The 12,044-nt window shown below is 62.8% G+C and overlaps 1 protein-coding gene across 7 annotated transcripts; it reads left to right on the forward strand.

Moving 5' to 3' along the window:
* The first annotated feature begins 1,221 nt into the window (after positions 1 to 1,221).
* Positions 1,222 to 6,703, forward strand: HDAC10 (histone deacetylase 10). 7 transcript variants are annotated; one of them, XM_080811961.1, is made up of 20 exons: positions 1,222 to 1,755; positions 1,826 to 1,960; positions 2,190 to 2,286; positions 2,489 to 2,586; positions 2,677 to 2,781; positions 2,942 to 3,010; positions 3,116 to 3,242; positions 3,426 to 3,491; positions 3,679 to 3,738; positions 3,815 to 3,904; positions 4,057 to 4,163; positions 4,234 to 4,301; positions 4,371 to 4,635; positions 4,740 to 4,824; positions 5,149 to 5,234; positions 5,379 to 5,435; positions 5,599 to 5,677; positions 5,838 to 6,020; positions 6,112 to 6,264; positions 6,429 to 6,703. In XM_080811961.1, exons 1-20 carry the CDS (start codon positions 1,697 to 1,699, stop codon positions 6,459 to 6,461), a joined length of 2,022 nt encoding a protein of 673 aa, XP_080668087.1. In that variant the 5' UTR covers positions 1,222 to 1,696; the 3' UTR covers positions 6,462 to 6,703. The 7 variants fall into 7 exon arrangements, with proteins under 7 accessions (XP_080668087.1, XP_080668088.1, XP_080668084.1 ...); XM_080811958.1 differs by having other exon boundaries at positions 1,549 to 1,755; positions 6,112 to 6,271; XM_080811963.1 differs by having other exon boundaries at positions 1,549 to 1,755; positions 6,203 to 6,271.
* The last annotated feature ends 5,341 nt before the right edge of the window (positions 6,704 to 12,044 follow it).

Genomic DNA, 12,044 nt, shown 5'->3' on the forward strand with positions numbered 1-12,044 from the left:
TTTCCAGGTCCACAGTGAGCCCAGAGCCTGAAACCCCTGCACTAGGGATGGGCCCCGCCTTCCTCTAATGGCTCAGACTCCGGAGCCAGACGCCAGGCACGGCCTGATGAGGACCGGGGTTAGGCTCCGACCTGGGGCTCAGTCCCAGCTGTCTGGGCTCCCTGCGCTCTCAAAGCCAGGCTCCTAGCGAGGAGGGGTCCCGCTTGGCGCTTTGAGACACCTGTGGCACCTCAGCGCCCTCGGCGAGCCCTCTGCCGGGCACTGGACGTCGCGGAGAGCTGACAGCGGGGTCAGGGGCCACTCTGGGGCTCCGGCGTCTGTCCTGGCTCCTCCCACCTGTCCGACCGCTGGGGCGCCGAAAGCGGGGCCAGGCTGTCCCCCTTCTTCCGGCCTGGAGCTCGGCTGCACACGCGAACGGCTGGCCCAGTCGCCAAAGTGGACACGGACACGGGCCTCCTCCGCTCCGGGCTCTGCGACGCGGCCCCGGACCGACGCGGCCGGGGACCCTCGGCGCGGAGAAAATCCCGGAGGGGCGGGGCGCCCGGGCCCCGCCCTAGAGCCACGTGACCCAGGATGGCCGCTCAGCGTGCGCCACTGCGCAGCCGCCGTGATTGGCGCAGGGGCGGGCAGCGGCCCAAAGAGCGCCGGTGGGACTCCCGCAGCCCGCGCTGGCGGGTGCCTGGATGGCGAGCGTGGGGGCCCCCGGGGGTCGCGCGCCGCGGTGGGCAGGGCCCTCTCGGGGCCGCCGTCGAGGTCGTTCCGGCACTCTGGGGAGCCGAGGAACGGGATTGGTGGCGCCCCCGCCCCAGGGCCCCCGCTTCCAAGACCCCCGGTTCCGGACGCACGCTCCCGGCCCCGCCCTCCAGAAGCCCGCCCTCCCCCGCGCGCGGCCTCCCGAGGCCCCGCCCCCGGAGCCCGCCTCCAGACCCCGGGGCCCCGCCCCGCCAGGCCCCGCCCCGCCCGGCCCCCAGAGCCCCGGCGTTTCCGGCCGGCGGCCCCGCGTGCGCGCTCTGCCGGGCGGGCGGGCTCTGGCGCTCGGTCCGCGCCGCCCCCGGTGCCGGCCTCGTGCACTCGCCGCCGCCTTCCTCCCCCGCCCGCACCTCCCTCCGCTCGGCCTCCCGCCCTGCCTCGCCCCTGCCTCGCCGCTGCTCCTCCAGCCCTGGCGAGGAGGGGCCCCTGCGCGGCGCCGGACGGGACGGGCTGCGGACGAGTCTGACGCCTTGGCCCGCGCGGTCCGCGAGGGTCCGGGGACCTTTGGGGCGGACGGGGACACTCCGTGGTGCCGCCTGACGGCCCGCGGGGCGCGGGGCGCACCGGCCCTGGGCCCGCGCCCCGGCCCTCCCTCCCGCCCCTTCGCGTAGCCGCGTCCGGCTGGGGGCTGCGGGGGGAGGGGGAGCCGCGGCCCCGGGCGTCAGGCCCGCCCCGCTCCCGTCAGGCCGCGCTTCGGGCGGGGTTTTGGGCGGCGGGGGCCGGACCGTGCCGGGTCCGAGTCTCCGGAGGCCGGAAACCTGTGCCCCGGAGCCGCCCCGCGGACGCCGACTGCGGCCGGCGGCTCGTCCCGTGCCTGGGTTCTGCGCGTTTGTGCCCCGGCTCCGCGAGCGCCGCCCCAGTTGTGCCCCGGGGGGTGAGCGGCTCCCCGGGGCTGCCCGCAGGGAACAGGCGGTGCGCTCACCTGCTTCCCCGGGGCGGCTGGGCCATGAGGACGGCGCTCGTGTACCACGAGGAAATGACAGCCGCCCGGCTGCTCTGGGACGAGTAAGTGCGACCTTACACTTAAGGGAACACGGGGAGGGGGCTCTGGTCGCTGAGCTCGGTGTCCACGCAGCCCCGAGTGTGAGATCGAGCGTCCTGAGCGCCTGACCGCAGCCGTGGAGCGCCTGCAGCAGGGTGGCCTGGAGCAGAGGTGTCTACAGTTGGCAGCTCGAGAAGCCTCAGAGGCGGAGCTGGGCCTGGTGCACAGGTCAGACCCCCCGGAGCCACGCACCACAGAGGCCACCGCCTGGGACGCGCAGACGCCCAGCTTGCCCGGGTTTTGAAAACAGAGCTCCCCTGTCTGCCTCAGTTTCACTACTGGGTGGGTGGGGGAGGGAACAGTGAGGTGGGCGGTCCCACCAGGGTCCAGCTCCTCCTTCTCTTCCCTCCTTGCTGAGTTGGGGGTCACCTTGTCTTGACTGCCTGCTCCTTTGTAGCCCAGAATATGTGTCCCTGTTGCGAGGAACCCAGGCCTTGAGCACCGAGGAACTACAAACGCTGTCTGGACAGTACGATGCTGTCTACTTCCACCCGGTGCGGTCCTGGGGACCCCCCCCCCGCAAATGCACGTCTGCGTTTCTGTGCCTGTTTTACCTCTGGGGGGGGCCCCCCAACGTTCAGGAATGTGCAAACGGCCTGTGTACCCTACTGGCAGCAGCTGCTGGGACCTGCACTGGGCAACAGCCTGTGGTGTAGAGGGCAGGGGCTCATGGGCACCCTCACCCCCACCCCGCAGAGCACCTTCCACTGCGCCCGGCTGGCCGCGGGAGCTGCGCTGCAGCTGGTGGATGCTGTGCTGACCGGAACTGCACACAATGGGCTCGCCCTGGTGAGGTGAGGGCTGTCCCCTTCCTGGGCTGCTCCTGCCTGTGGTGGCCCCAGGAAGGCACAGGATGACCCTGGTGGGTCAATCTTCACCCGCAGACCTCCGGGGCACCACAGCCAGAGGGCTGCTGCCAACGGATTCTGTGTGTTCAACAACGTGGCCATAGCAGCCAGACATGCCCAGAAGCGGCACGGTGTGCGCAGGTGTGTCGGGGCGGCTGTGGGGTAGGGGCTGCGCCGGACGGAAAGTGGTGGGGTAGGCTGCTCAGAGACCCCGTGTGGTCCTCTCCCGTGCAGGGGTGGGCTCCTCGCCCCCAGGTTGGAGGCCCAGCCTCTCAGTGGCCTGTGCACTCCCTATCCACAGGATTCTCATTGTCGACTGGGACGTCCACCATGGTCAGGGCATCCAGTATATCTTCGAGGATGACCCCAGGTGAGCTGGGGTCACCGGCCTTCCCTGCCACCCCTGGCTGGGAGCCATGGGACTGAGGTCCTGACCTTTGAGCTCCAACTTCTGACCTGGGCTGGCTGTCCACAGTGTTCTTTATTTCTCCTGGCACCGCTATGAGCACGGTCGTTTTTGGCCTTATCTTCGGGAGTCAGATGCAGACGCTGTCGGGCTAGGGCCCGGCCGAGGCTTCACAGTCAACCTGCCCTGGAACCAGGTGCCCACCCCTCCCCCCAGCCCTGCCCCCAGGCCTCCCCTGTGCCCCACAGCCCCAGGCCTCCCGAACGTAGTCCAGGGCATCCTTCCAGGGTCGCCCCCTGATCCTGGGCCCCAGGAGTGAAGACCCCAGAGCCTCCCACCCCCCACCCCAGGGCCCAGCTCTGATGCCCGATGGCCGCAGGTCGGGATGGGCAATGCCGACTACCTGGCCGCCTTCCTGCACGTGCTGCTTCCTGTGGCCTTTGAGGTAACTGCATGGGGGCCAGGCACGGGGTTGGTGGGAGGAGCGTGGGAGGGGAATTCTGTGCTCAGAGGCCCCCCCCCCCCACTGGAGCAGAACAGAGCCCCGTGGGTGGGGAGCACTCTCCGGAGGGGCCTCCTTCACCTCCGCTCTGGGCTCTCTCTTGCTTGTCCCCACCTGGCCCTGTCCACAGTTTGACCCTGAGCTGGTGCTCATCTCAGCAGGCTTTGACTCAGCGATTGGGGATCCTGAGGTGAGGTCTGGGCCTGGCTGGGGAGGGCGTCTGGGGTCCCGGGGCCAGGCCCCCTCACATGGGGCTCTGGTTCCAGGGGCAGATGCAGGCCACTCCCGAGTGCTTCGCCCACCTCACGCAGCTGCTGCAGGTGCTGGCCGGCGGCCGGGTCTGTGCTGTGCTGGAGGTGACTGGCGGCGAGGGGGCTCACTGGCTGGGTGTCAGGGTGCAGTCAGAGGGGGCCTGCTCTACACGGCGGGGCGTCCTGCCTGGGCTGGTGCTGCCCTGCCCCACTCCCAGCCCTGTCCAGTCGTGTCTCTGTTCTCTCCCTGCTCCCAGGGAGGCTACCACCTGGAGTCGCTGTCCCAGTCCGTGTGCATGGTGGTGAAGGCGCTGCTGGGTGACCCTGTCCCGCCCCTGTTGGGGCCCATGGTGCCTCGGCACAGGTATGGGCAGGAGGCTGGGAAGGGCTGGGGGTTCGTGGCCAGGCCTGACTGCTCCTGCTTCTCCCCACAGTGCCCTGGAGTCCATCCAGAGCGTCCGGGCAGCCCAGGCCCCTCACTGGACCAGCCTTCGGCAGCAAGGTCAGTGTGGCCCAAGCTGGGAGTGGGGTTGCTCCCACACAGTGGCTTTGACTCTGAACCACTCCCTAGGGTCGACCCCCACACCGAGTCTCAGCACGTGCTCCCCGGAGAGGAGACCTTCCCCTGTGTCACCGGGGGGACCTCAATGCAAGGCAGCGGAGGCCCAGACCTCTGCTGTCCTGAGTTCACTCCTGGACCAGCTGCACCTCTGTGCCACACCCCCTGTCCGTACGGCTATCGCCCTGACTGCGCCGGCTGCTGCCCTGGTCCTGCCCCCCGACGTCCTCCGTCAGGAGGGGTCAGCCCCACGGGAGGAGACACAGGCCTGGGCCAGGTGGGCAGAGCAGGCCTGGGGAGAGGGGTGGGGCTGCATGTACACAGGCGCCATGGTATCTGTGTCACTTCCTGTCCACGTGTCCCTCTGGTTTCCCGCCCCAGGCTGCACGAGGCCCTGACCCAGGACACGGCTTTCACTGCACTTGGGAAGGTCCTGCATCTGTTGAATGGGATCCTGGATGGACAGGTGGGGGCTCCTGGGATGGGCCGAGGGCGGCCATGGAGCTGAGGGCAGGGCCCCTCTCCGGGGAGGGCTGGATGGTGCACCACATGGACCCTTTCTACAACAGCCCTTGGGGACGAGGGCACAAGTTCAGGGTCACTCAGTGTCCTCAACTGCATGCTCTCCGACAGTTAGGGGAAGGCGGTGATTTAAAGTACAGTTTCGAGCACCTTATTTCCAGAAGCGCAGCGGTCTGAGCTCGGGTCGCACAGAGGGCAGCTCTATAGACAGGGACTGAGAACAGGGGCGGATGTGACTCTGTGCCTGGTTGGGGGTTGCCCCCGACAGGTGAGCAGCGGCATCGCAACAACCCCAGCGGCAGCCCCCACCCTGGAGGTGGTCCTTCGACAGGGCTTGTCCCACGGAGCCCCGAGGTAAGCCTTCAGGGCACGGCCCGTGGGCACCCCATGCCTTAGCGGGGTCACACCTTTCCTGTTTCCCACCCTGTGAGGAGGGCTCTGGGAATGGATTTCTGGCTGGGTGAGTGCAGCCTGTCCCGGGGCCACTTTCTCCTCTAGGGTGTTCTGTGTGGCTTTGGGACAGCTGGATCGGCCCCCAGACCTTGCCGATGATGGGTAGGACGCTCAGGTCGTCTGTGCATCTGGTCCTGCGTGTGGGTGGGCACGTCATCCTGGGTTCCCACGGGGAAGGGTGGGCAGGGCCTCCGCTTCTGCTGCCTGGGTCTGGGGGTAAGCCGCATCTCACACCCGTGCACGTGTGCTCGCCCTTCCCTGGAAGGAGGACCCTGTGGCTGAACATCAGAGGCAAAGAAGCGGCTGCCCTGTCCACGTTCCACGTGTCTGTGCCGCTGCCAGGGGTGAGTGGTGGGGTCACGGGTAGGGCAGCTGCTGCTCATCGGCGTTCTTAGGGGTCCACCTCCTGGCCTTCACCTGTCCTCCCTGGCTTCCTGTTGGGACTGTGGGAGGTGGGGTGACCCCTGGCTGAGGGGCTGGGCTGTGCTGCTGTCCTTCCCGCAGACGACGGGCGGGTTCTTGAGCTGCATCCTGGCCCTTGTGCTGCCCCTGGCCTATGGCTTCCAGCCTGACCTGGTGCTGGTGGCGCTTGGACCAGCCCATGGCCTCCAGGACCCCCAAGCTGCACTCCTGGCTGCACTTCTGCGGGGGCCAGCGGGGGGCCGAGTCTTGGTCCTAGTGGAGCAGGTGAGCTGGGCGGGGTTGACGTGCTGTGGGTGGGGGTGGGATGTGGGGAGAGACCAGCGACTTGCTGCTTCCGCCTTTGCTCCTGGCCCAGGAGTCCACATGCCAGCTTGTGGGGGTCCTGGCCCGGGTGTTGCATGGAGAGCCACCCCCCAGCCTGGGTCCCTTCTCCGTGGCCTCCCCAGACGACCTGCAGGCCCTGGTGCACTTGAGAGGGCAGCTGGAAGCACAGTGGGAGATGCTGCAGGTGGCTGGTATGGCTGGGGGGCAGGGCTGAGGCTGGATGCAGGGAGTGCAGGGGGTCAGTCCTGCCATAGAGCTCCGTGGAGAGCGGAGCTCTCGCCCTGGGGACCGAGGTGCCGTCCTGAACTTGCTCATCGCGGTGAGAATGTGATTGTACATTTCTTCCAGCTCCTTCTGGAGTGCCGTGAGCTGGTAGCTTAAAGTCCACTAGGGTGGAAGTCTTCGCATCCGGGAGATGCAAATATTCGCCAGTACACCACGGCTGGAGGCCTTTGTGCAGAAGGCCAGGCCACGGAGCTGTGGAGGGCGCTGGCTCGGGGGTACTCTGTCCGCGGCAGGGACCTGGAGCCCCCTCCAGTGGCTCACCTCTTCACAGGTGGCCCTGTACTCACTTCCTACACTTCTCTGAACCTTAAAAATAAAAGTTGTTTTACCAGCAAGAATGGGTTTTTTCAGGAATAGCAGAGAATTGCAATTTGGGACAAGGAGACTCTGGCAAAACCATAGGCAAGTTCAATAAGCGAAGAGGAACGTTATTTTATGGAGAAGAAGGAAGCTGGGAGGGTTTGTTCTGAACGAGCGTCCGCTGGAGAAGAGCCAGAGGTCAGGATGGTGATGATTTTCTGATGATTCTCTGCCGGTGGTGGTTCTTCTGTTGGGCCCCTACCTGTAATGGGCGTGGAGAGGCACAGCTCCCCCTTCCAGCCTCCCCTTTTAGCATCCAGGTACATTTCAGAAAGTATCCCTTTACTAATTTCCACATTTCTCCGCTTTTGATCAAGACCTTTCTTTATTCGAAAGCACCACTGATCAAGAGTCAGGTTTTCCGTGTTTAGGGTTTTTGTCTGTTGGTGCCAGGAAGGACTTTTCTGCCTGTCCCGTCCTACATCGGAGGGAGAGTGTGTGCCAGTTGGAAACCACCTGAGGGCGGTCAGGAGGGAGAACGACCTGGTACCTCCCGCCTAAAGTCTACATTTTTTCAAGGTTACAAGTATCATTTCATTAGTGAGAACATGGTTTTACAAAAGTTTTGACAGTTAACAAAACACGAAACTTAAAATCGCTACTGGAAACAGAAGTAACATAACAATCCCAAACTGTGCAATGGTTCTAAACCACACCGTAGGTCTGTAGTTGCCAACTGAAGGTATGTATTGGCACTTATTTCAATTTAGGGGAGAAAAGTTCTTCCTGGGGCGGGGGTGGGGGGGGCGCGAGGTGGGCGCTGAGAGAACACAGGACAACAGTTAGCTAAGCGTGCTTGGGAAAAACGAAGCAACAGCTGAACAAAAACGGCAAAACCTCAAAGACGCACTGAAACTACGTTCTCTCAAAAGAGCTAGAAACAACCGTCATCCATAATACAGCCTGCACGGTGCAAATTCACAGACTGAATTTGGGTGAGAATCCAGAGTAAGAGATCAGGTCAGGTGAAAGAGGGACTTTTGTGAACACGAACCTTCTAACCCTTCAAAACAAGTGAGCGGAAAGTTCGCTTGTCCCGGTGTCACGGTGCGGCTGTCCTGCAAGGCCATAAAAAAAAGAGGTTCCCCCGTCTACGGGGTTTGGGAGATCCCCACAGGGCATCGTCTTCCCCCAGAAGGAAGGGGAAGGAGGAGAGGGTACACGGGCCTGCTCCGCACATCTCAGGAAAGCTGTCTCCCCAGATGTCCGTTTCAGCGCGGGGGCTCTTCACTTGCAGGTCGCCAGCTGGTGTGCGGGTCTCGTCAGGCTTGGGGCCTTCTCCACACACATCCGGTGGATCGGAGTATCTTACCTGGAGTTGGGAGGCACAAGGGCTGGTTAACAGATCCTGAGAGGGGCCCTCCTGGGAAGGTTGAGTCTTTCTGGAGGTGTCTTTTCCAATAAACGATATGTCCAGGCCGCGAGATATGGTGCTTAAGGCCATCCTCTCATCTCCCAGGAACTCCCTGTGTACACTGTTCTCTTGAGGCGTGGCTACTTTTTAAAAAACGTTTTTTTAAAGATTTATTCATTCATTTGAGAGAGAGTGGCAGGGGGGAGGGGCAGAGAGAGAAAATCTCCAAGCTAACTTCCCCCTGAGGCCCCCCACCCCGCTGTAGGGCTCGACCTCACCACCAAGGAGATCACCACCTGAGCCGACACCAAGTTGGACGCTCAACCCATTGAGTCACCCAGGCACCACCAAAGCATGGTTACTTCTTTAAGGTTTTATTTATTTATTTGCAAGAGAGAGAGAGAGGACGTACAAGCCGGGAGGGCGGCAGGCAGAGGGAGAAGCAGGCTCTCTGTGGAGCAGACAGCCCAATGCAGGACTTGGTCCCAGGACCCTGGGATCACGACCTGGGCGGAAGGCAGATGCTCAACCGACTGAGCCCGCATGGCTACTTTCAATAGAAGAAATTAGACCCAAAGCACCATATGGAAGTTTATTCCCTTTTATTAATGTGGGTCAGAGGAGGCAGGGGCCAAGTACATTGGATGTCCTGGAAATCCCCAAGGGTGGGAGTCTGGCAATTCCCCAGGGGGCGGATCTGAGGGTTAGAAGATCCAGCCGCAATGCTCTGGGCCCAGGTATTTGGGAGGTGTGTGGATTTTGCCAGTTGAGGCTCACCAGTGCTGGTGGTGCATGTGACTAACTCGGGGACTGATGGGGGTTGGGGGGCAGCGAAGGGCAGGCCTACTGAAGCACCCGGCCAGTAAGAGGAGTTCTCCGACCTCGAGGAAGTTCGAGAGGGGTTCCCTGGGTAGGGACAATCTTTCCTAACAGAATTTTAGCCGCAGAAGCAGCACTGGCCTGTCTAGAAGAAAAAGCTTCGGTCCAGTGAGAAAACATAGGAACCAGGACACACGGAAGCTATAGGAGATGCATTTGTGTGGACAGGTGGGGCAGCTGAGGGGGCCCTTTCTGTGGCCTAGTTATCTCCTCAATGATACTGGTTCGTGAACACTCGTCTTGTCAGTAGGCCAGTGGTTTAATGGTTTAATGCACAGGCTGCGGTGAGTGGTGGGTATTCTAGGGTTTCTGGGAGGGCTGGTTTGTTAATTGCTCCAATCAGACTTCTTTTTTTATCAAACCAGCTATTACCGGATTTTCCTTTTTGGGGCCAGTTTTTTGGGCACCTCTGGTTGGTATTCCAAAATTATCATTTGGGAGAACGTCGCTTGGGACCATGACAGAGGCTTGGCTATTGGTTTCCTTTTCTTTTCTTTCAATTTTCTTTTTAAGTCAACTCCATACCCAGCGCGGGGCTCCAACTCACAACCCGAGACCAAGAGTCCCACGCTCCGCTGACCAAGCAGCATTTTGGCAGAAAGATCAGCAGGATTAGTACTCTGGCCTCCAGGGAGCTGAGCCCACAATGCCCGGGGGCTTCAACGATATCCAGCAGATGGATGGCATCTAATATGTTCTGGGCATAGGAGCCATTTTTAATCTTATCCTTATTTCAGGTGAGGAAACTGTTGTTTTCATAATATTGCAAAGTCATGAGCTACCCAAAGGCATCCTGATGATCGGTATAAATGTCTGTGGTTTTGCCCTTGGCCAAAATACAAGGATGGTTAGAGGGGACCCCGTGACCATTTCTGCAGGGGCCTAGCCAAGGAGGACATCCCCAAGCTACAGGGTCTAGTTGTTGGCTACAGTGCCTTATGGGGCAGTGATACTCCCTGTGCTGAACACTCCAAGTCATCCCCTTCGCCCTCGTGTACAACAAGGAAAAGAGGAAATCCAGCATTAGGATGTGTGGGGGCAGGGGGCTTTATCAGGCTTTTCTTCAAAGTCCCCCAAACTATGTCTTCTGATCCTTCCAAATAATAGGGTTAGGTTTGCATTTTCAGCAAAGCACACAGGGGCTGAGCCGTAAGAGGACGTTTGGGACAGCTGTGAGCGCAGCCAGCCAGTCCCAGGAAGCCTTGTAACTGGATCCAAATGTAGTCGTTGTTCTGGAATTAGGCTCCCTCAGTATTGTTACTGAGTTTGAGTAAACTGCAGTTTTCCTCTGGAGATTTTATGTCCTATTAAAGCTAAAAGTTTTAACAGGTGGATGCCGCCTCCCGTGAAGGGGTGGAGAAAGGCAGAGGAGCACATCACCCGCGTACTGGAACCCAGCGCAGCCTACAGAAAGCTTTGTATCCTGATTCAGCTTCTGAGGTTGTGAACAGTGAGAAGGGCTCTGGAACCCCGGGACATTTCTGTCCAGGTGAAGGCCAAACCATACTGGCCTAGCTCACCTACTGAAATCCTGGAAGATGCACCCCACAGGTCCGTTGTGAGGAGCTTGCTGTGGGCGGGGGTGCATGTCTGGTAGCACCTGGGGCCGGGAGCAGCAGGGTGCTGCTGGGAGGACCTGGACAAAGCTCCATCCCCCGCCACTGGCTGTCTCACAGGTAAAATGGGCGTTACAGGGACTAGTGCAGGGAACAACGAGGCCCTGAGCTTTGTAAGCCGGATGCCCCGAAGGGCTTCGTGGTTTCTAGAGTATTCTTTAATTCTGGGGAGAGGTCTTGAGGGTCCGTTTGAGTCTTGATGGGAGGCTCATTGTCCACTCTGCCAAAATCAGCCACGGACTTTGCCGATGAGGAGCAGGGCAGCCGATCCAGCAGGAACGAGCGAGCAGCTACCCAGACGGTGCCACGGCGCCGTCAGAGACAAGCACAGGCAACATGCCGAGGGGTCGTGTATTTCCCCTGGTTGGCTGCTTCGGGTTCAGTCGGTCCACTCCGTGAGCGATGCCCGCGAGAAGGCTCCGCGGGGTTAAAAACACAACCGGCTGGGTCTCAGGAAGGGGTCCCCCCAGAGCACTGCGATTTCCGGGCCCGTTTCTCAGAGGTTCTTCTCCAGAGCAGCGCAGGGCCGACCGGGCAGTCCAGTTCGGAGAAGGAGACCTCAGCCAGGACAAGGCCTGGGGCGCCCGCACACCGCGCGCGGAGCTGGAAATCCGGGGAGATCTCACCCTCCAGCCCCGGGCCCGAGGCGGCAGCGGGCTCTGCGGGCTCCGGGGCGCCCGCACCTGTCCTCGCGGCCGCTCGCAGGCCGTCGGGGCCCGCGCCGGCTTCCACCGCAGGCCCGGCCAGCCACGGGACCCGCACACGCGGTTCACTCGGGAGCAGGAGACGCGCAGCCCGGGCCCGGCGAGCCGCGGCAGCGCCAGAGCAGGGAGCTGGGAGGTCTGGGCGTGGCGGAGAAGCAGGAGTCCAGGGCGCCGGGGTTTCTCCCTGCCGCAGCTGCAGGCCGGCGGGCTTCCCGGAGGAGACGCAGCGCGCAGGCCCGCGGCACGCGCTCGGGCTGGGTCTGTGGCGGACGCGGCGATGACCGGGGTCCCGCTGGGGGCCCCGCTCCAGCCCCCACTCCTGGCGTGCGCAGTCCAGCCTAGCGAGCGCCCCCTCGGTCAGCTTCCACCCTCCCAGGCACCGAAATCCAGCGAAACTGTGACTCCACCCCCTCGGTCCAGCCCGCAGCGGACCTCCGCTCCCCTACGGGGCCCCGGCAAGCCCAACCGGAAGCGCCCCGCCCGCCGCCCCGCCCTTCCGGTGACGCAATTCCGGCGCGACCGCTACAGGCACCCTGAGCGGTCGCGGGGCAGTGACGGGGCGGGCGGGGATGGTGGTGGTGGCGGGAGCGGGCGCTGCGTTCTCGTTGCGGGGTGAGGCCTCGCCCGGGGACCCTGCCTGCCGCCACCCCCACACTCCCTCCCCCGGCGGCGCGAAGCCCCGGCGGCCCCTCTCGGGACGCCGGCAGAGCGTGCAGAGCGGGCCGCGTCCGCTGTGTCCGGCCCTCGCGGTCTCCTCGGGGTTGTC

This window comes from Martes martes (genome assembly GCF_963455335.1).
Source record: "Martes martes genome assembly, chromosome: 8".
In the NCBI taxonomy this organism is placed as follows: Eukaryota; Metazoa; Chordata; class Mammalia; order Carnivora; family Mustelidae; genus Martes; species Martes martes.